The sequence below is a fragment of the Lissotriton vulgaris genome, chromosome 9 (genome assembly GCF_964263255.1).
Source record: "Lissotriton vulgaris chromosome 9, aLisVul1.2, whole genome shotgun sequence".
Lineage (NCBI taxonomy): Eukaryota > Metazoa > Chordata > Amphibia > Caudata > Salamandridae > Lissotriton > Lissotriton vulgaris.
Genome location: NC_141697.1, coordinates 1,241,132,637 through 1,241,156,282, shown reverse-complemented (window position 1 = coordinate 1,241,156,282; position 23,646 = coordinate 1,241,132,637). Strand labels below are relative to the sequence as shown.

At 47.1% G+C, this 23,646-nt stretch overlaps 1 protein-coding gene across 1 annotated transcript in view; it reads right to left on the bottom strand.

The window, feature by feature from the left end:
• The window catches only part of STAB1 (stabilin 1), a 756,575-nt gene that overhangs the window by 138,205 nt on the left and 594,724 nt on the right, over positions 1 to 23,646 (bottom strand). Inside the window, exons 52-53 of the mRNA XM_086939405.1 lie at positions 19,298 to 19,474; positions 292 to 378 (exon numbers count right to left, since the gene is read on the bottom strand). Of these exons, the coding sequence (XP_086795531.1) occupies positions 292 to 378; positions 19,298 to 19,474 (264 nt within the window). The remainder of the gene's footprint in view (positions 1 to 291; positions 379 to 19,297; positions 19,475 to 23,646) is intronic.

Here is a 23,646-nt window from a genome sequence, read left to right as displayed (position 1 = left end):
GGGATTAACAGCAGTGACCAGAGACAGGAAAGAGATTAACAGCAGAGTCCATAAAAATAGCACTAGCAGTGACCATGGAAACAAAATGAAGACATCAATGACCACAGTGAGCAGAGGACGAAAGAGCAGTGACTGTGTCAGAAAAGAAACCAACATCAGTCGCTTGGGTCAGAAGCGCTTTATTCTGGTGAGTGCGCGGACGCCCCTCGCTCCTCACTGCAGATGATGGCGGGCTCCCCGACTGCCTCCATGGTACTCTCTCCACTTATGTGAAGAGCAGACAGTACTCACAATATCGTCTTTGCTGCATTTGAAGGAGACGGTCGATCCATACATGGTCCTCACTACGTGCACTAGAGGCAGATTAGCCGCCACAATCTGTGGGAAAGAAGTGAACATGAAGTCAACCTTTGCTAAGGTGTTCCTTCCTCAGAGCATCAGGCAGAATAAACATGAGTCAAGGTGCAAATATCATTGCAAAGAATCAACAAACCCAAATATTCTCAAGGTAAGTGTATTCAGGTAAGTATAGGTTTACTAAATATAACTTCACACATAGGTCCCATACCTGCATGGAGCAGCCGTCTCTGAGATCTTGATGGTCAACCTTCTAAGGCACTTCTCACACAGGCGAGGCCGGCCCTCCAAGGAGCTTTGGAGGCAATCATGCTACCTAGAGGCAGATTGTGGTATCCCCTCTGTCCTTCTAGACTGGTGTACTACTCTCAGTCACGTATAATTTATTGAACTATTGAAGTTTAGTGGGAAGAGTGTTTTATTTTCCCTCGTCGATTTGAATTGCTACAGATGTCAGTTCTATATGAACAAGTTACTTACCTTTGGTAAGGCCTTACCTGGTAGAGACGATATCTAGCCGCAGATCCCCAAGTTAGATTTTGGATTAGTAAGTAAGTATTTTATTGTTTGATTATTTAAACTTTTACAATATTATAAAAGTACAAGAATTCATATTATAGCAATACATTTAGTGAAAAAAATCTAACTTTAGGATAAAAACATTAAATCAATCAAAATCATCCATAGTATCAAATATAATGACAATTAATAACACAAACTACGTAATACAGATTAATCATTAATTAATAACCTATGTTATCTTTTCTGATAAGTCTAATGGATCTAATTTCTTTCTTATCGTTAATATAAACTTTGCAAAAGCCAAATTCAAAGCTATACCATTTGATTGTAGACATCTTATGAGTGCTTGTGCTTCGACTGATTTTGGGCCTCTTTGATGCCCAAACACACCAACTGATCATCCAAGCCTCTATACTGTATACTGGCCCGTCTGGACTACTGCAAAGTGCTTTTGCTCGGCTCCAATAGAGCCGTGCTGAGCAGGTTGCAGCGAGTCCAGAATGCGGCAGCACGTGCTATCTTTGCCCTGCCTAAATTCAACTATGCCTCCAATCTTCTACGCCCTCTGCACTGGCTTCCTCTCATGGCAGTGATGATGGGACCCCTCAAAGTTTAAGTACGGCCATGGAACAGAGGGGAAGAAATAGGACATAGCAATAAGAAAGGTGTTCCCTCAGTGGCCACAATTTTTCAATACAGGTATACATCCCATTATTAATGTATCAATGGTGACAAATTCACAACAAACTTATTTTTTACTTTCTTCAAAAAATATATGAAGTTTTCTTTATTTTCTATTCAACATTGCTTTCAAGTGTTTGTATTTTTTCATAATATATGAGTTCATAGGAGACATTTAATCACAAATTTAACATTTTATAAATAATTTCATGGTTCATACAATGAGAAAGAAAGAACTATATACACAAAAAAAACAATTTATACAGATTCATATTCCCCTGATATCACACAACCAATCATCACAAACTTACACAATCATACCCTCATTACAATCACACCCACACCTTCTGAAAAAGGAAACTGATTCTTAATTGGCAGGGAGCCCCCGCCAACTAATGGGTCTCAAAACAATGTGAGACCCCGCACTTGGTCGACACGCATTTCGGCGGCACACGTCCACCTTCCTCAGGACCTCTTCCAGGCAGTCAAGCCCACATGTACAGGGGACAATTAAAAAGCATGTTTTCCACTTAATCCCAGAAGAACGATGTCACAGATATGAACCACATGTGATGGTAAATCAAAAAGATATGTGTTTCACTGTAATACCACTATCCAGTTAGAGGGGACATCTATCGGAGTCCAGTATTACAATAAAACAAGGAGAATGACGCGGATCCAGTCATGCAGCAAGTATTGTGTTGTTCACTATTCATAGAATCTGATAATCCTTTTCCGCACCGTAGTCCATCTAAATTATGGTCTCATCCGTTTATAGTCAGTGCCCAGATAGGTACATTTCTTGTATCCTCGGATAACTGCAATGTCACGCAGAGTGTGGATCAACGCGAGCTCCAACCGGGTAGTGTGGCTGCCTATCAAACAACGTGTTTGTTTTAAGGCGCTCTGCATTACGCATAAACTATTGACAGGAAGTGCCCCAGATATCTTGAGTGATCTCTGTAATCGGTACACCCCCCGCGCGTGCCTTACGTTCGACAAACCAGAATCTTGCTTGTACCCCTCGCATACGTAGAGCTAGATCTGGCGGCCGTTCTTTCAGATGCCTGGCCCCTATTCTGTGGAATTCGCAAACCCTTATATATCCGCAACAACCCTGAACATCAGGTTTTCAGGCGGCTTGTGAAGACTTGGCTTTTCCCCCAGGCTTAATGTCCCCTGTCCTGTTGTCTGTTTTGTTCCAGGAATACTTCCCTTTGTTCTTTTCTCTGCTTAGTCTAGCTGTCAGCGCTGGGACACCTCATTGCCAAGGCTGCCATGCGCTCTATAAGTATTTTAATCTAATCTAATCTAATCTTGTCTACAAGTCCGTATTCTGAGGATATTAAAATTCTATTTAAGTGCAGTTTTATGTCTTCCTTCAAATTTGGGCATATGCAAAGCAAATGGATAATATTCTCTTCTCCCATTTCACATAAACAGCAAGGCCTTGGTTCTGTTGTTCGAAGTCATGGCATTACATGACTAGATCCTGGAGAAAGGCCAAAACGTGCATTAACAAAAATATTTTTTAGCTTCAAAGACCAAGGGTTTTTTAGACCAAGGGTTTTTAAATATGACTGAACCTTCATTAATGTATCTTTGTCTTTACACAATAGGTGATTTGTTACTTTATTAATAGTTTTTTAAACAAATCTGTGGTTATAGGCACATCCCAGAACTCATGCGCTAAATATTCATCCAGGGCAGCTTGTAAATATTCCCAAAATTGAGATTTCTGATTTGTTTGGATTTCCTGCCACAACCAATTGGATGTTTGATTGAAATTATCCATTTTTGCTCTTTTCCACACTTTTATGAATTAGCCTTTCCTTGCAATTAGCTGTTCAGTTAGCCCGAATTCTAATCTAATTTGGGCAGGCGATGCATTGGGTGGAAGGTGAAAGAGTGATTTGAAGGACTTTGTCACCGCATTATTAATAGTTATAGAGTCTTTCCCACACAATGCTTCACAACCCTATGTTAGTGTTGGTAATCATTTTGCCGATATTACTTTTGGAAACGGGAGGTAACTCGGTCCCCCTAAAGACTTCTGCAAAGTTCTAAAAGCTATCAATAGTGTTAGTTTTCCTTTGCATATCATCCTTGTGTAGATAGAATAGCCCTTTGTCATAGAAGAGAACTCTAAGGTATTTATAAGATCTGACTTGCTCTAGTTGCAAATTCTCGAGGTACCATTTGTGCTTATTCTTTGCACCTGGGTTTTTGTTAACTTCCATTTTTTTTGTCTTGTTGTTATTTATAACCATGCCATTTGCTTGAGAATAATGTGATATCCTATTTATCAGCCGTTGTAATCCCACCTTAGTTTGACGTATTTATTTATTTATTTATTTATATAGAGAGTTTTATATAGAGCGAACGTGACCCTTGGGTATCAGAGCACTTCACAGACAACTATACATTCTGTCGATATGTGAATCACATAACATAACATTACCATATAATATCATACAATATTAATAGAATAACATATAATGTGGGCACTGGCTAATTTTGGTGGATAGGCATTCGCCTCATCCATGGCTTGTGTTAGATCTGATCAAAATAGATTGAAAAGCAATGAGCCAAGAACGCACCCTTGCTTTAGGCCCCTGGAAGTTAAGATTTTTTTTTAAACACAGAAACCATCACCTAATCAGACTCTAACCCAAATATCTCAAGAGAGTAGTTGGATCGATTTCAGAAGGGAAGATGGCATTCCTTGCCCTTTCAACTCTTCCCAGAGTAGCGGTCTATGTACGCAATCAAAGGCTGATTTAAAGTCAACAAAACACAGATATAACGGTTGCTTCTTTGCTGTTTATCCTTTAACACTGATAGAGCTAGGATATTCGTCGCAGTTCCCAATCCTTGTATGAAGCCTGTTTGGTTAGGTGTAATTATCTGGTTCTCATTTGCCCACAAATTCAGGTTTGAAAGTAGGACTCCCGCAACAGGTTTGGAATCTGTATCTTGTAAAGGGATTAGTCGGTAATCGCCAGGCTGAGCCCAATGTCCTTTTTTGTATATAGGTGCAATTAACGAACCCTTCCATGTTTCTGGTATAGCTGACGATTCGACGGCTTACTTGAATACTTTTGTGAGGTATTCTGCCCAAAGAACGGGATTTTCCTTGTATAAAACAAATGGTATCCCGTTGTTTTTGGATTAATTTACATACTTGATTTTCCGTTTCCGTTTTTTGATTTCGTATTCCAAATTTTTAACTTCCATCCTTATGTCATTAGGCCTAATGACCTTTTGTATAATCTTCCAGTTACTATTTAGGTGTGTTGTTAAGAATCCTATCCGGTCAGCTTCACTTAATGTAGATGACACTGTTATTTTGGTCGATAGTGATAGCCCATTCATCGATTTCCAGAAATCTCTCAAGTTATTCTTTTCACTTGTATACAGAGCCTTAGCCCAGAGTGTTTATTTTGCTTCATTTTTTTCTTCCCGAATTACCTTCTGAACATCATGATTAATACTTTTTGATTTTGATCTTATGACCATATCCTCCGGACGCTTTTTTAAAGTGTCTCCGCAGCCAATTAAGAGTTCTTTTCAGGATACGAGTTGCGTATGATAACTTAATTTTGTTTCTCGCTTCATCTTGATTCCTTAATTGTTGTTTATGGTAAGGTTTTGAGGCATATGTGGAGACTTTATAAAGTACTCCCAACTTTCAATTGCAGTCAGAGTTTCCTCTTGTTAATTTTGGAGCTAGTGAGTTGGTAGATACTTTGGAATCTTCCTTCCAGTACAGTCTCCTATAAGTAACTGTTTCCGTCATTCCGGTACGGTTGGAAGGTTTTTATGGTGTGTACAATGCAGCTTCATGACCAATATCTGTGGCTATGGTCACTACCATTTGTTTTGCCAATTTGATAAGATGGTATCTTGTTGATACATTCAAAGATGCTATTGTGTAACCAATTCTTGATTTCATGCTGTGTGATGGATATGTCCGTGCTGGTGGTGTATCTTACGTTAACACCTTAGCTGCTTCGCAAATATCCCTCCCCAGTGCTGCGCTGTCCATTGGAACTAGTGCTGAATGGACGTCCAATGGTCGTGCGCAGCACTGGGGAGGTAGCGCTTGTGACGACCATTGGCCGTCAGCAGCACTTAAGAGGTTAACCTCCCATTTAAAATTCTCAATCACAGCCATTCTATATCCTTTAAACAATATATTCCGACTGTGCATCCTAGAATACATCTTACCGTAGTTGATGATTGTCGAGGTATTGTCCATAGATGTTTCTGTTGTTCAATTAAGTCATCTCTTGGATAGGATGATAGCAGATTTAGATTGAAATCCCCGCGATAATATATTCAGTGTCCGCAATCATTTGGGGTAATGCAAAGTTAGTGGGATTGGTAGCCATGATCTCCCTTGATTATAAGTTTGGATGGATATATACATTTACAATTAAAAAAAATGTTTACTCTGGTTTTTTCCATGTACTGTAACTTTACTATTAAAATGTTATTGTTGTTTAAGGTTAGATATTTGAATTTCCCAGGCATTAGACTGGATCCGGAAGATTACGATTTGACGCGCGCTGGTAGGTGACGTCAGTCGGCTCCCCGTGAAGTCATCAGCTTCATCCGCACTGGAAGTGACAACCACGCCACCTACATAGGCGCCACCTTGGCGCTCTGACGTCAGTTACTTTTCACAACTTTCCATGCCAGGAGCATAGAGCCATGAAGTGTACTGACATTGATGTGTTTTTGGCAACTAGTGCCCTTAAAAGGGATCAGCCCGGACTAGAATCCTGTCAGATAATTTCAATTCTTTTGCATTTGACTCATGAGGGACACCTAGTAACGACTAGTTGAACTGCAGCTCTTTGTAGAATTATTTTCATATTGGATACTGTAAAATTCCCTGCCGACTGCTAATTGTGTCCCATAATGCTTTGCAGGGCCTTTGTTTGAGATTGAATTTTTGCCCATACCTTTGCTTGGGGTGGTCCTAAGAGGATGGGACCACCACCGAATCGTTCAGCAAGATGTGCTCTTTGTGTTCGAGGCATCTGCTTGGTTCTCTCCCTGGGTTAGGGGGGACCCCAAAATCATTTTAGCATGTAAAGACAGAGATACTTGTTATTTTACAAAAAGTATATGATGTTTCTGTTTTATTATTTGGGAGTCTGACGGAGCGAAGTTGCGGAATTCACAGAGTTTTTGTTCAACTTCGTGGACTTCTGCATTGTAGTACTCCACCAACTGCGCCCACCCTTAGTCTAAAGCACTTGGCGTATTGTAAGCTAGGGAGAAGCATAAAGTGACAACCTTAGAGCCCTTCCACTGACAGGGTCTGGCATATCACCTATTTTATGTGTCCTAACTGAGTCAGTCGGAAGGCAGCCTTGGAGTCGTTTCCGCAGAACTCACCTTTGTTCAATAGCTGAGTACGCTAGCTGAGGTAAATATAAACCTTGAGTCCCAGGAGGATGATTTTTGTGATATAGCTATACTGATAAGGCAGAATTGACACCTTAGTGTTATCGTTTTTAGTCGTTTTCCTAGTGTTAAAAGGTTTCTTAACACTTTAGTATCTGGAAGGAGTGTGGGAGGTACATCTAGCTTGGACCCTGTGCGTTTAACAGGGTGGAATTCAGACATAGGGAAAGAATTGGAGTCAGGAGACTGGGCGTAACTTGTGTGCGGCCGAGAGGAGCCGGTGATTCCCGAGTTATTATGATAACATATGGTTTCTATGATTCCCTCCTATGTTCAGGAGCAGACATTGGCAGACCATCCAGCTCACTTAGGACTGCATTCCAAGCGAGTCTTCTCTGGCTAACGGATAATTGTGATGTGAAGGTATAATTTCTTTTTACGTAGTATTTTTTTTCTGTTTATTTCAAACTGTATTGTGTGTAAAATCTGAGGTTGTGCAGATGGTATTCAAACATATTGTATATTCTCCCTATGTTGTAATACTACAAATGTATTTTGATCTCGTTTGTATTTGAAGCATTCGTTGAACTGCTTCATGCAAGTACTGCAAATGTGCTGAGCTCCTGGTACAGAATTTGTAAGAGTGCGCCGCGCCATTTGAAGTATATTTATCCAAATTACTAACATTTCCATAAATTCCCTATTGACGCAAATGAAAACTAGGGTCCCCAAACACATAAAGAGAATTAATAAGTTTAGTCAAGAGTGGCATTTACACACAAAGGCACACACATTTCCCTGACCTAAGGAAAGAACATTTGACACAAATATCATTGAAAAATAAACATATAAAGACTTTGGGCTTTATTACATGTGTGGGAGTCCACAGGACAGCCGTACTCGTGGTGGTGGCCCGACCATCGCCACGCTGGCAGTCCACCCGCCTTATCATGAGTGCGGTGGCTGGACCAACACTAACACTGGCCCTGCCGGAACCAACGATCTGGAAATGGGGAGGAAAACGCTGCCTATGCCACTGCGGCACCGCTGAGTATATTCTGACTTCCAATTCCACCGCCCTCTTCATGCCGTTGAGCCCGCAATGAAAGGATGGTGGACATGGAAGTAAGGGGGCCCCCTGCTGCTTCTGGATCTGGGGTGGCATGCAGAGGGGCCCCCATGGAGTTTCACCCCTGTTCCTGCACGGTATGATAGTGAGAGAGCTTGGAAGATGAAGGGAACTCCTGTCCCCCGAGAACCAATGATGTGGGTGGGGCTATAGGCTTTACCCAGGTAGCCGAGGAGGAAAGTGAGAGCTAATTTGAAAGTGAAGCAAGGGTAACAAAAGTAGCGTGTAGCTCAGAGCAAAAGAGACAGGTCAGATGGCGTGAGGAAGAAAGTTGTGAGCTGATGCTTGAGGCAGAAAGAGCACACAACCGGGAGTTAGAGCGGGAGTACAGGACAGCGCCCTCTTTACACGAGGAAAGTAGGGCCAGGTACAGGGTACAGGGCACAGCACTGGGAAGAGTCGGAGGTAGATCAAAGGCTAGTAGCAGGACTCACAGCCACACTGTCCAGTCGACAAAGGAGAGGGGCTGACCACGAGGAGGAACACAGCCGCCTGGTTCTTACTCCCCGGCAAAGCAGGAAAAACAAAATGGCTCCTGTGCGTGCACACGAGGATACGTGCTGCTCCGCATGGGTGTACAACAAAGATAAACTACCTCTGAGGGAGACAATAGACAAAAAGCAAGGCAAGACTTTTGTGTACCTGTTTTGTGACCTAGTAGCAGATTGAGCTGAAGAGAGGGACCAACATGACAGGTCTTGGCTGAGGGAAGGGTGGTTTGAGCCGGAGGGCATGGGAGTTGCAGAGGATTGCATAAGGCATGAAGGAGGAAACCCTAATAGGGACTTTCTCTAGATGCGTTAATGCCTCGCAAGATGAGAATGCAGAGGAAAAACCTGTGGAGTCACCTAGAATGAGAATGTAACCATTAGTGCAGAAGGGTGTAGTGGGGATTGTATAAGTGCTGTGGGACCAGATGGACAAAGAGGGGTCGAGAACAAATTTACCGTCATTTCTGAATGGGGCAGGGAAATGGATTACATGCTTCGAGGAAAACACAGAAGGTGTTGACCTAGTGTTAGGCGACATTAAGATCCTGCTAAGCAGTCTAATTGGGGAGCAGACAAACACGGTCGCAACAAGAAACTGGACAGCCATGGACCAACATGGGCCCACAAGTCACATTTTCCTACAATATACTGATGAAAGGGGTTACCTACAGAGATACAGAGAAGGCTGGACAGCATAGTTGGATTAGATACTAAACCCTGGCAGGAAATACAAGCTCACATGCCCCACTACCAAAAGGAAAAACTGATGAAGATGGATAATTGAATGATTTTGAACACAAAATTGAATTAAAATCAACCGCTGTTCCATGTGTTCTCACGGTTAGGCACAACCACCCCCAACCAACTCTGCAAAGAAACTGGAACAAAATCACCATCGACCAGATCTCCTCATCGCTCCTTCTAAACACCCCAGCCCGCTCTTCTAACCCAGACCAAGCCGCCACCAACTTCACCCTATGGTTATCAAACAGCGCCGACATCCTAGCACCACTGAAAAAACGTCAAAGCAAACCTGGCAACAAGAAGGCCTCATGGTTCAACGATGATCTTAAGAAGTCCAAGAAACTCTGCCGCTCCCTTGAAAAGGCCTGGAAAAAAGACCCAACCACTAGCACCAAGGACGCCTTCAAAAACGCCACCCGCACACACCACCAACTAATCCGAAAGGCCAAGAAATCAGCATTCAAGGATCGACTAGACAACAACGCCCACAACAGCAAGGAACTTTTCAACATCGTCAAGGAATTCACCAATCCCTCGGCCAACTCCAACGACATCACCCCCTCTCAAGCCCTCTGCGACTCCCTGGCTTTATTCTTCCACAACAAAATTGCAGACATCCACAACAGCTTCGACAACCAACCCGGAGACCAACCCACCCAACCATATGCTGAACATTCTCCCCCCTTGAACACCCTTATCGACTGGAACCCAATCTCCACTGAGGACACCATCCGCCTGATGAACTCCATCCACTCAGGATCCCCCACAGACCCATGGCCTCACCACATCTTCAACAAAGCAGATTCCGTCATAGCACCGCACCTCCGAGACGTCATCAACTGCTCCTTCAACTCCGCCACCTTCCCGGAAAGCTGGAAACACGCTGAACTCACCGCCCTTCTGAAAAAACCCACAGCGGACCCCACCGAACTCAAAAACTACCACCCCATCTCGCTCCTTCCATTCCCGGCCAAAGTCATCGAGAAAGCTGTCAACAACCAGCTCGCCGCCTTCCTCGAAGCCAACAAATCCCTCGACTCCTCACAGTCTGGCTCCCGAGCAAAACACAGCACTGAGACCGCCCTCATCGCAGCAACAGACGACATTCGAACTCTACTGGACAATGGAGACACAGTCGCCCTCATCCTCCTCGACCTCTCTGCAGCCTTCGACACAGTCTGCCACAGCACCCTTTTACAACGCCTCAGAAACATCGGAATACAAGGAAAAGCACTTGAATGGATCACCTCGTTCCTCACCGGAAGAACCCAGAGAGTCCGCCTTCCACCATTCAAGTCCATGGCCACTGAAGTCATCTGTGGCGTACCACAAGGATCCTCACTCAGTCCCACCCTCTTCAACGTATACATAAGCCCCCTCGCGGCCATCGCCCGCCAACACAACCTCAACATCATCTCTTACGCGGATGACACTCAACTGATCCTTTCTCTCACCAATGACCCCAGCACCGCCAAAACTAACCTACACGAAGGAATGAAAGAAGTTGCCGAATGGATGAAACACAGCCGTCTGAAACTGAACTCAGATAAAACAGAAGTCCTCATCTTAGGTACATCCCCCTCTGCATGGGACGACTCTTGGTGGCCGGAAGCCCTTGGAAAAGCACCCATCCCGACAGACTACGCACGGAACCTAGGCGTTATCCTGGATTCTTCACTTTCAATGAACAGACAAGTCAGCGCCGTCTCCTCATCCTGCTTCAACATTCTTCGCATGCTCAAAAAAACATTTCGCTGGATCCCCACCGAAACCAGAAAAACAGTCACCCATGATCTGGTCACGAGCCGACTGGACTACGGAAACACCCTCTACGCAGGTACTACCGCTAAACTCCAGAAAAAACTCCAACGAATCCAAAACGCCTCAGCCAGGATCATATTAGACATCCCGCGTAACGAACACATCTCTGGTCACCTGAAAAACCTCCACTGGCTACCCGTCAATAAGAGGATCACTTTCCGACTTCTAACCCACGCACACAAATCACTCTACGATATCGGACCAGAATGCCTCAACTCACGACTGTCCTTCTACACCCCCTCCCGCCAACTACGTTCTTCCAGCCAAGCCCTCGCCACTGTACCTCGCATCAACAAGACCACCATGGGAGGTAGATCCTTCTCATACCTGGCAGCTAAAACATGGAACTCACTCCCCACTTACCTTCGCCTTACCTAGAACCACCTAGCATTCAATCAATCAATCAGTGACACTTATAGAGCGCGCTACATACCCGTAGGGTCTCAAGGCGCTGGGGGGGGGGGGGGGGGGGTGCCGCTACTGCTCGAACAGCCAGGTCTTCAGCTTCTTCCTGAAGGAGAGGTGGTCTTGGGTCAGGCGCAGGTCGGTCGGGAGGGAGTTCCAGGTCTTGGCGGCCAGGTGGGAGAAGGACCTTCCTCCTGTAGTCGCTCTTCGGATTCGGGGGACGGCGGCGAGGGCGTGGTTGGCTGAACGGAGGTGGCGTTTGGGAGCGTAGAAGTTGACTCGGCTGTTGAGGTAGCTCGGGCCTTGGTCGTGTAGGGCTTTGTGTGCGTGGGTGAGGAGGCGGAAGGTGATTCTTTTGTTGACGGGGAGCCAGTGAAGGTCTCTCAGATGTTCGGAGATGTGGCTGGTTCGTGGGATGTCGAGGATGAGTCTGGCTGAGGCGTTCTGGATCCGCTGGAGTCTCTTCTGGAGCTTGGCGGTGGTACCGGCGTAGAGGGCGTTGCCGTAGTCCAGTCGGCTGGTGACGAGGGCCTGGGTGACGGTCTTCCTGGTCTCGGTGGGGATCCACCAGAAGATCTTCCGTAGCATGCATAGGATGTTGAAGCACGCCGAGGAGACGTTGACTTGCCTGGTCATGGAGAGGGAGGAGTCCAGGATGAAGCCCAGGTTGCGTGCATGGTCTGTCGGTTTGGGTGCGGTGCCCAGGGCGGGAGGCCACCAGGAGTCGTCCCAGGCGGAGGGTGAGGAGCCCAGGATGAGGACCTCCGTCTTGTCCGAGTTCAGTTTCAGGCGGCTGGTCGTCATCCACTCGGCTACCTCTTTCATCCCTTCGTGCAGGTTGGCTCTGGCGGCGGCGGGGTCGTTGGTCAGGGAGAGGATCAGCTGGGTGTCGTCGGCGTAGGAGATTATGCTGAGGTTGTGTTTGCGTACGATGGCCGCGAGGGGGCTCATGTAGAACGTGGATATTTGACAAGTAATCCTCCTCCCCTCCCTAAGCGCCTTGAGACCCTCTGGGTATGTAGTGCGCTATATAAATTCTTTGACTTGACTTGACTTGACCCATATCCATCAAGGAAGAGGTGAACGCGCAGCGACAAAAACGAGTTGATGCTGGCGTAATTGACGACTGGAATCTGCAGAATGTGTTTCTCCATTAGTGGCAGTAAGATACCCCAATGGAAAGGTTAGGCTATGCATTGACCTTAGAGAACTAAATAAAAATATTCTGGTGGATCAGTTCCCATTACCGGCATTAATGAGATGTTTGAAGTTACGAAAGAAATGTGTTGGCTCTCAACCATAGATCTCAAATCTGCCTATTGTCAGGTGCCTTAACATGCAGGCAGTAAGAAACTCACAACTTTCATCACACTTTTCGGATTGCTTTCAATTTACCAGGGTACCCTCTGGTTTAGCATACGCCACTGCCTTAATGTAAAGAATAGTGACAAACATCTTTAAAGAGGTGGTGGGTGTAATGTTTTTCAGGATGATATTCTGATGATGGAGAGAAACAAAATGGAACACGATGCCAGGCTTGAGTATGTCCTGTTTCCTGCAGACGCGGTCGCTCCCCACTCTGCTCCCCGCACTACCTGCCTTACAGCCTGGTATCGTAGCGCATCGCTGCGGCTATTGCTGGATTAATTTGCGCACCTGGATTGCTGGATTAATTTGCTCTTGCACATAGTAGCGCTAGACTGCCTTAATTGTTTTTCATTTAATTCATTGTAACATCGTAGCACTAGACTGCCTTGATTGCTTATTGATTTTATTCATTCAAAAATCGTAGCGCTAGATTGCCAAAGTGCGCTGTGAGTACAGTCTCATTTGTGCTGCGCTGCCTGTTGATTTCGAGGTGTGTCTGATTGTACCGGGGCCACTGCCATTTGCTTCGCATTTGCTTCCTGTTTCGTTCTGGGCTGCCTGCCATTTTGTTGTTGTTGTTGTGCCTCCCTGCCCGGGTCTCCGCCCCGCTCCCGCCTCCCAGCTGATCCTCCCTCGCCCCTCCCTTTCCACTATTCCCATATGACAGATGCCTACGCGTGCAGCGGTCGTGCCCCATGCGTGCCGAAGGTGCGCCAAAGGTAGGCCGTCTACGCCCGTCCGCGCCCAGCGCCAGACCCCCTGCTCCCCGCAATACCCATTCCACCCTCATAACGTATGACGCCGCTACCCTCTATGCCCTTAACCCCGGACGCTCACCACAATGCTACGAAGCTGCCCCAGGACACTCCCATGGACCATTCGCCTGCCACTCCTGCAAGTTCACCTGCACCAGGACCCACACCAAATCCTCTTTCCCCAAACACAGCTCCGACTCTAACCAGCTGAGGTGCATCCTGCTGAACACCCGCTCGATCCACAGATACGCCACTGAACTCTGGGACCTACTCGACACTACATCGCCGGACGTCGCCTTCCTTACAGAAACCTGGATGAACGCCTCTTCAGCACCCGACATCGCCATAGCCATCCCAGACGCCTACAAGATCATCCGAAAAGACTGCACCAACCAAACAGGAGGAGGCATCGCCATCGTCCATAAGAACACCATCCAAATCACGACCATCTCCGACGATAACCTCGCGACCGCCGAACACCTTCACTTCCAGATCCACACCAACCCCAGGACCACACTTAGAGGCACCCTCATCTACAGACCACCAGGAACCCGCACACAATTCAACGAAGACATCACTGACTTCATCAGCCCGCATGCCCTTCCCTCCGAAAACTACATTCTACTGGGAGACCTCAACTTCCACCTGGAAAAGAAAAACGACAGCAACACCACCACCCTTCTGGACAACCTGGCCAATCTCGGACTCAAACAACTTGTTGACACCCCCACCCACTTAGCTGGTCACACGCTCGACCCTATCTTCACCTCCAGCAAACACATCTCCTTCAATCACACCACAGCTCTCCATTGGACGGACCACAGCTGCGTTCACTTCAGCTACAAAAAGACTACGACCCACAATCCCCCACAACCTATTCCTCGAAGAAACTGAAACAAAATCACCACCGACCAACTCTTCACATTGCTTAACCAAAACCCTCCTGCCATATCATCGAACCCAGACCAAGCTGCCACCAAACTCACACAATGGATCACCCACAGCGCTGACAAATTAGCACCCTTGAAAAACCACCAGATCAAACAAGGTAGCAAAAAGGCCACTTGGTTCAACGATGACCTTAAGAAATCCAAGAAGTTATGTTGTACCCTCGAGAAAACCCGGAGAAAAAACCCAACCACTGACAACCTGACCACCTTCAAGGACGCCACCCGCAAACACCACCAATTGATCCGATCCACCAAGAAATCAGCATTCAAGGATCGACTCAACAACAACGCTCACAACAGCAAGGAACTATTTAACATCGTCAAAGAATTTACCAACCCCACCGCCGACACCAACGACATCACTCCCTCCCAAGACCTCTGCGACTCTTTATCCTCTTTCGTCCACAACAAAATCGCCGACATACATAACAGCTTTGAAAACCAGCCCGAAGAACAGATCACTCCACCCACCTCCGAACCAATACAGCACTCTCACAACCTTTGCGTCTGGAACCCAATCACTACTGAAGACACCATTCGCCTGATGAACTCCATCCACTCAGGTTCTCCATACGACCCATGTCCCCACCACATCTTCAACAAAGCAGACTCCATCATCGCACCCCATCTCCGCGATGTCATCAACTGTTCCTTCAACTCCGCTACCTTCCCTGAAAGCTGGAAACATGCTGAAGTCAGCGCCCTCCTGAAGAAACCCACAGCAGACCCCTCTGAACTTAAGAACTACCGCCCCATCTCACTCCTCCCATTTCCTGCCAAATTCATTGAGAAAGCCGTCAATAGTCAGGTCGCCGCCTTCCTTGAATCCAACAACTCCCTCAACCCCTCACAGTCCGGCTTCCGAGCCAAACACAGCACCAAAACTGCCCTCATCGCTGCTACAGACGACATCCGAACGCTACTGGACAGCGGAGAAACAGTTGCCCTCATCCTACTTGACCTCTCCGCCGCCTTCGACACAGTCTGCCATAGCACCCTCATACAACGCCTCAGCAACGTCAGAATACAAGGAAAAGCATTGGACTGGATCATCTTGTTCCTCACCGGAAGAACGCAGAGAGTCCACCTCCCACCATTCAAATCAGAGGCCACCGAAGTCATCTGCGGCGTACCACAAGGATCATCACTCAGTCCTACCCTCTTCAACGTTTACATGAGCCCCCTCGCATCCATTGCGCGACAACACAACCTCAACATCATCTCCGACGCAGACGACACCCAGCTGATACTCTCCCTCACCAATGACCCAAACACCGCCAAAACCAACCTACACGAAGGAATGAAAGAAGTAGCCGAATGGATGAAGAACAGCCACTTAAAACTGAACTCGGACAAAATGGAAGTCCTCATCTTAGGATCATCGCCCTCTGCCTGGGACGACTCATGGTGGCCACCGGCCCTGGGTACAGCACCCATACCATCAGATCACGCACGTAACCTGGGCTTCATCCTAGACTCCTCCCTCTCAATGAACAGACAAGTCAACGCCGTTTCATCTTCATGCTTCAACATCCTACGCATGCTCAAAAAAATCTTCAGCTGGATCCCCACCGAAACAAGAAAGACAGTCACCCACGCACTAGTCACTAGCCGACTGGATTATGGAAATACCCTTTACGCCGGAACCACAGCCAAACTACAGAAAAAACTCCAACGCATCTAAAACGCCTCAGCCAGACTCATACTGGACATCCCCCGTCAAGCTCACATTTCCGGCCACCTGAAAGACCTCCACTGGCTCCCCGTCAACAAAAGAATAACGTTCCGTCTCCTCACATACGCACACAAGGCCCTCTACAACGTAGGACCCGAATGCCTCAACACACGACTGTCCTTCTACACACCCACCTGCCAACTACGATCATCCAATCAAGCCCTCGCCGCAATTCCGCGAATCCATAGATCCACCAACGGGAGGAAGATCCTTCTCCTATTTAGCGGCCAAAACCTGGAATTCTCTCCCCACTCACCTTCGCCTTACACAGAACCACCTCTCCTTCAGAAAGCAGCTAAAAACCTGGATATTCGATAAGTAAATCACCACCCTCCCTCAAGCGCCTTGAGACCCTCTGGGTGAGTAGTGCGCTATACAAATTCTTGAACTTGAACTTGAACTTGAACTTGAACTTGGAAATTCTGAGGTCGAAAGGGTTAACTGTAGAATTCAGCAAGTGTAAATTTGCACAGAAGGAAGTTGTTTGTTTGGGCCACACTATTTGTAAAGATGGTATCAAACCAAAACAGGGTCTTGTTGAAGCTCCTAGGAATGCGCCAGTCCAACTGGAAAAGGTGATGTCAGAGCCTTTCTTGGGCTAACGCAATATCATTAAAAATGCATTAAAAAACATTCTGAGAAAACGTATGACATACGGCAATTACTCAAACGTCGGGTAAAGTGGCCTAGCCCATTGGTGAAAGCTCCCGGTGTCTCTGATGGGTAGGGCTGAACAGCACAAACTTCTATGTGATGGGAGCTGCTCACGAATCATGTTACACAAGCTTCAGCATGGAGTATTCGACAGGGGCCTTGCTGGGCCTGATGTCAGAAAGTATTACCTGGCAGTCCAACCGGTATCGATTAATGACTGGGTCTTCGTGGATAGCATTGAACCTACCTACCTGGGGACCGCCATGCTATTGGAGCTCGCAGCAATCCGTCCGCGGTGTATCGCAGGGGACTGGAGCGACAACTGCTGATCCACACGCAGACAGTGGTCCAGGCATGGTGTGTAGCTACAAAAAAAAAGTGGATTGGGAGGGCAGGTTAACGGAGAGAATCCCGCTCTGGGACAGCGACGTGCTCCGGGAGGAGGGGGGTTTGAAGGGGTTTCGGAAATGTGAGCTGTGGGCATCGAGTATCTTGGAGAGTTCTGGAGGGGGCAGGCACTATTCCCCTTTGAAGACCTCTGGTAGAATATCGTTTGGCCGATAGCAAGAGGTTTCCATATTTGCAACTGGGACACACCCTACAGAGACATAAATTGGAGGGGGGACAATTGCCAAGCTACTCAGCACTTGAGGGCCAATTGCTCTCAGACCCAATGACAGAGGGGACCACTTCACTCACGTACAGGAAATTGAGGAATATTTCCCAGGACCCACTGGGACCACTGAGGGAGGCGTGGGAGGCAGATGTGGGATTACTCGAGGAACATGCACGCTTTTGACTAATGCAATTAAGGATGCTGCACAAAACTTACTCCTCTAGGACACTCATGCACCGACTGGGGCATTGTGAATCACACCTTTGGGGCAGCGGTTGCCGGGAGGTTGGATCTTTTTTCCATGTTTTGTGGGCCTACCCCAAAATCCGGACATACTGACGGGAGATCACACGCGTCATGGCCAGAGTTACGGATTTGAATGTCCCTGCGGAGGTGTGGTGGCATCTCCTGGGGGTGACAGGGAAAGAGACATTAGCCCAAATAACTCGACATGTGGCTGACGCTGACACAGGGGTAACAAAATTGAATATTGCAAGGATGTTGGGAGCTAACACTCCTTGCGGGGTAATGGATTGTGAAAATAACCTCGGCTGGTGTCAACCGACCGAAAGAGTGATTTATCAGAGCTGGGTTTAATCCCGAAAAAATGGGAAAAGGTATGGGTTCTGTGGAGGGTGTACAGGGGTCAATGGGCCCGATTCACAGAACTAACTTAAGACAAAATCCTAAACTTACTACTTTTGGTATTCACAGAAGGCATTTAGTAGTAGTAAAGTTAGGATTTTGTCTTAAGACAGACTTAAGACAAACTTAAGACAAACTTAAGTTAGGATTTTGGCTTAAGTCTGTCTTAAGTTTGTCTTAAGTCAAACTTGAGACAAAATCCTAACTTTACTACTACTAAATGCCTTCTGTGAATACCAAAAGTAGTAAGTTTAGGATTTTGTCTTAAGTTAGTTCTATGAAACGGCCCCAATAAGATTGTATGTGAATGAAACTATGTACTGCATTATGATCACATTCTGGAATTGAATGCTTGTCCAATTCTCCCTATCAGTTATCAATATGTACTTCGACCGTGTCAATATTGGTCATGATATGTGTAAACAATTGTGTTGGTATGCTGAGCAACGGTTTAATAAAATGACTATTTAAAAAAAAAAATAATAACAATAATATCTATGCATGCCCACGACACAAGATGGAGGTTGCCCACGACACCGAGCCAGCCCCGCCTAGCAGGGGCAGTGCCCGCCTCTGTGTAGGTTGGAAGGTTTGACTGCGGTTCTTTGGATGACCCCCCGGCACCACCCAGGAGCTGAACCTGCATTCTGAAGCACCTCCAGATGTACACCAAGAGTTTCTTCGCTGTGATAATACCTTCTCTACTAGTGGAGATGGTAAATAGTCTGATACCTGTCCATGAACAACTCATTGTGCTCAGGGCGGTGCAGGCGGGGCTGAACACCTGACGCCTCCTTCGTATGAACCTTTATTTGAAATGTGAACTCCAGCAACTCTGGTGAGTCTGGCTCGCTTGAGAAGCACCGGATCAGAGAGCAAGGTGAGCTAAAAACATGAAGGAGGGTTAGGAGGAGCAGAAACAAGTCTGATGACAGTCTGTGAGTCAGCCACATGGGCGGCAGGTTTACCAATAGACAGGGTCCAGGTTCTTTACAGGGGCTCTTACCTTCACATCTCTGATCATGTGAACCTTCAGATATGCTGCCAACTTGTCCCTGTGGTCTTCGTGGTACAAGTACCGCTGCTGGTTCTCCGAGAGGGAGCCAAACGCTGCGTCTGTGGGCCAGAGCATGGTGAAGGGCAGGTGGATGGGGTCTGTCACCAAGGAGAGCAGGTTGGCATCCTATGGAAGAAGAAACAAGGCACTCATGAGGGCCGGGCTGGTCAATCCTGTAGAACAAGACACAAGGCACTCATGAGGGCAGGGCTGCTGCATCCTGTGCTTCCTGGATTGTTGGGTCCATACCTGACCCCTACAGTCTAAAACGGGCTACTGTAGCAATAAACTTACAAACCATGACACAGCGATGACTGATGACGTTAGCAATGAACTTACAAACCATGACACAGCAATAATTGATGGATGCTGCCTTCACTAAGAAGTGTCCATGTGCAAACCCTGTAAGACCCTGTCCAGCGCTCCACTACCCTTTGTCTAGGTTTGTGCTACAGAAACACCACATACATATTCTGTATCTTGTGTGTCCAGATTCCCTGTATGTCTGAGCCGGTGTCTGGAATGCTGAGAAGTAATGATGTAATAAAATATAGGTGTGTGATGTGGAGTTGAAGGCAGGAGGCAGGGTCAAGTGGAAGGGAGGACGCAGCCCTGACTGATCCTTCTCACTGTTCCTGTAACCCAAGGCCCTGTAATATAATAAAGACCTCAGGCATGGCTGTGGGCAGAAAGAGGAGGAGCCGTGGGGTGGAAAACGCAGTTCAGGGATGAATGCGCGTGAATAAAGACATGCTTGTTTCAGTTTCCCGTGTCTGTGTGTATCATTCCGTGCGGGATAGGAAACTGGTGACGAGGGTGGGATGATAAGTCACCCCCTCGATATTCCTGCAAGATTAAAGGAAGTAGGCGCTGCCGCCGAGAGCGGAGCGCCCAAGTCAACTGAAGAAGCACGAACGACGGACGGCAGGCATATGCGGCCCGCAATTAAGGAGATGCTTTGGAAGGCCTGATTCCAAGACAGAATCAAGAAGAGGCAGCGTGCAAATAGGCGTAAGCTCAATAACGATGCCCCTGTGAGAATTGCAGCATGCCTGCATGAGCCCCCTTTGGTGGCCATTTTTAAATCAGGCACTCTGCACCAGTCAAGCTTAGTCCTGACGTGGTGGCCATCTTAAGGTCAGACCGCACACTAATAAGACCCCTGGAGCCTGCCAAAGCAATACTGAACCCCTGCAAACGAAGCTCACTAGATTCACATTGCGCCCCACCATGTCGGACCCTGATTCATCGCAGCAAGCTGCGCCTAGCACAGAACATGGTGCCCCGCCGCCTGGACTGATACCCATGGGAGTATTATACCTGCGCCCCCCTGAATCACTACCACTGAAGTCTGCTTGGAGCAGCATGGGCCCCGCGTGGACGAGTTGGCTTGAGGACTTTGAGGACCTCATGAAGGGGTCACAAGTCCGTGACTCAAACCAGCAACTCATAGCCCTACGTAATCTTGTAGGTAAAGACATTGGACAAATCATCAAAGACCTACCTCTGGCCAACACTGCGTCATATGAGGATGTGAGAGAAGTGTTGAACAAGAAGTTCCTTCCCAAGCGGAACCTAGATTACGAGGCTACACATTCAACCTCGCGTCTCAGGAGAGAGACAAACCCATGGGCGATTTCATCTCCTGTCTCAAACGTCTAGCTCGTTATTGTGAATATGACAACTTCACCACAGAAGATGCGCTGCGTCTAGGAATCATTGACAGATGTCAATCTGAATCACTACGCCACTGACTACTGAAGAAGCACTACACTCTAGACAAAATAGAAGAACTTACTCGCATTAACTATCTAGCAGAAGAACACGCAAAGAAAATGGAGGCCAGTAAAACTGAAAAAAAAGAACAAGCTCTTCGCTTGCAATCTCACACAGAACCGAGGCACCGTCCAGACCGTTGCACCTCGGCAAGATTCGCAAGATCACCTCGTACAAAGTCACCCCGCCAAGGGACTAAGAACAGTCACTCCTGTAGGCACCCTTCACAGTGTTACCAGTGTGGCCAAGACTACCCGCACACGGGTCAATGTCCAGCCATTGGTCAACAATGCCACCGATGTGGAAAAGACAACCACTTCGAAGCCGCATGCCAAGCCAGGCGCACGGAGACGAGACAGACCAAGCAAAACGCAGGATCACACCATCATGCAAGGGCCGTACAAGGACGGGAAGAAGACTCAACAAGCTCATCAAGATCCAGTACACAGTCACACAGCTCATACCGATCCCAACGGTCAACGTCCAGAGAATCATCCTCTCTTACACAACCATTTCACAAGACAGTGATGAATATACGTGTGCATGGTGGCAGATCAGATAGATTGAAGAAGTACCCGCAACTAAACATCAGAATAGGAAGCCATTCCGCCAAGTTTGTTCTAGACACAGGCGCATTGCTCAATTACATTTGCGTCACTGAATACCAGAGCATGAACCCGAAACCGAAACTAGAGCCAGCCGCAGTATGGATCTACACGTGGATGTCCAGAGAACCACTATCTTGTTTAGGACAATTTCGTACCACGCTGACCTACAAGGACAGGAAAATTCAAGCACAAGTTCACGTGATTGAAGGCCCTGAAGCGGCAGACTCCTCAGCCTGCCAACAGCAGAATGCCTAAAGCTAGTCGAGATCCTGTACAAAGTGGACGATTCGCCAGACATAGTCAACAAGTTCCCAAAGCTGTTCAACGGCCTAGGAAAGCTAGTTCATTTCAAGGTTAAGCTGCACATAAATGAGCAAGTGACGCCAGTGGCACAGCATCACAGGAAAGTGCCTTTTCACATACAACAAGCGGTAGATGACGAACTCCAAGATCTACTAAAGGCAGACATCATAGAAAAATCAATTGGACCCTCTCCATGGGTGTCGCCGGTAGTGGTTGGGACCAAGAAAGGCCAGGACAACAAAGTACGCCTGTGCATAGACATGCGAGCCCTAAACACAGCCATTGAAAGGGAGTGACACCCAAGCCCGCACAGCAGCGACATGATCACACGCCTGAACGGGGTGACAGTCTTTTCAAAAGTAGACCTCAACAAGGGGTATCATCAGCTCAAATAGAACGAACGATCACGATACATCAAAACATTCACCACAAACCAAGGACTTTTCAGGTTTAAACGCCTCAACTTCGGGATCTCATCAGCTGCTGAGATTTTCCAGGAGGCTGTTCGGCGAGTCTTACAAGACATTCCCAACGCCTTCAACTACAGTGACGACATCTTGGTGTTTGGAGAGACCCAGAAAGATCACGACAAAGCGCTAAACCGAGTGTGCCTTGCCCTCCTCAATGCCAACCTCACACTTAATCAGGACAAATGTGAATTTCACAAGTCGACTCTCAAATTCGACGGACACATCTTCTCAAAAAAGGGCAATGGACCTGACCCCAAAAAAGCGTCAGTACTATCGGACACTGCAGCCGCACGCTGTCAGCGACATCCGCTCGTTCCTGGATATAGCCAGCTACTGAGCCCACTACATCAAAGACAACGCCACCATCAGTTACCCTCTGAGGGAACTAACTCAACAAGGATAACTTTTTCAAAGGTCGGCCACGTGTGACCGAGCTTTCAACAAAATCAAGGCAGCGGTGAGTTCAGCCATCAACTTAGCGTAATACAACCCCAAGCGCAAGACAGAAATCACTGTAGATGCAAGCCCTGTTGGGCTTTGGGCGATTCTAGCGCAATATGATGACGAAGCCGACCAACGCCACATTGTTGCGTACGCCAGCCGCAGCCTAACCGACACCGAAAAGGCATACTCTCAACCAGAAAAGGAAAGCCTGGCAGTCGTGTGGGCATGTGAACATTTTCACCTCTTCGTGTATGGCAAGCAAGCACTTCACACTCATCACCGACAACCAAGCGCTGATAACCATTTTTGGGAACCCCAGGGCGAAGATGCCTCAGCGAATAGAACAATGGAGCATCCATCTGCAAGTCTACACGTACACCATCATTCACAAACCGGGGAAGGCGGAGAACCCGGCGGACTACATCCAATGGCATCCCGAGCTCTGTCTTGAGCGCGACACTCGGTAGCTGAAGAATATCTCCATTTCTTCAGTGATCGAACCTGCCCACCGGTTGTTCCATTGGAAGCCATCATTGACGCATCTACCAACGATGTCACTATCCAAAACATCATAAATCGTGTTTGCACAGACTCCTGGATCCCCTCGCTGCTGCTCACTGAGAGGTCGCTCCCCTAGTCTCTCCTGAGAGACCTGGTATCGTTTGCTGCCTGCATTTCAAATTGCTTTTTTCGTGTA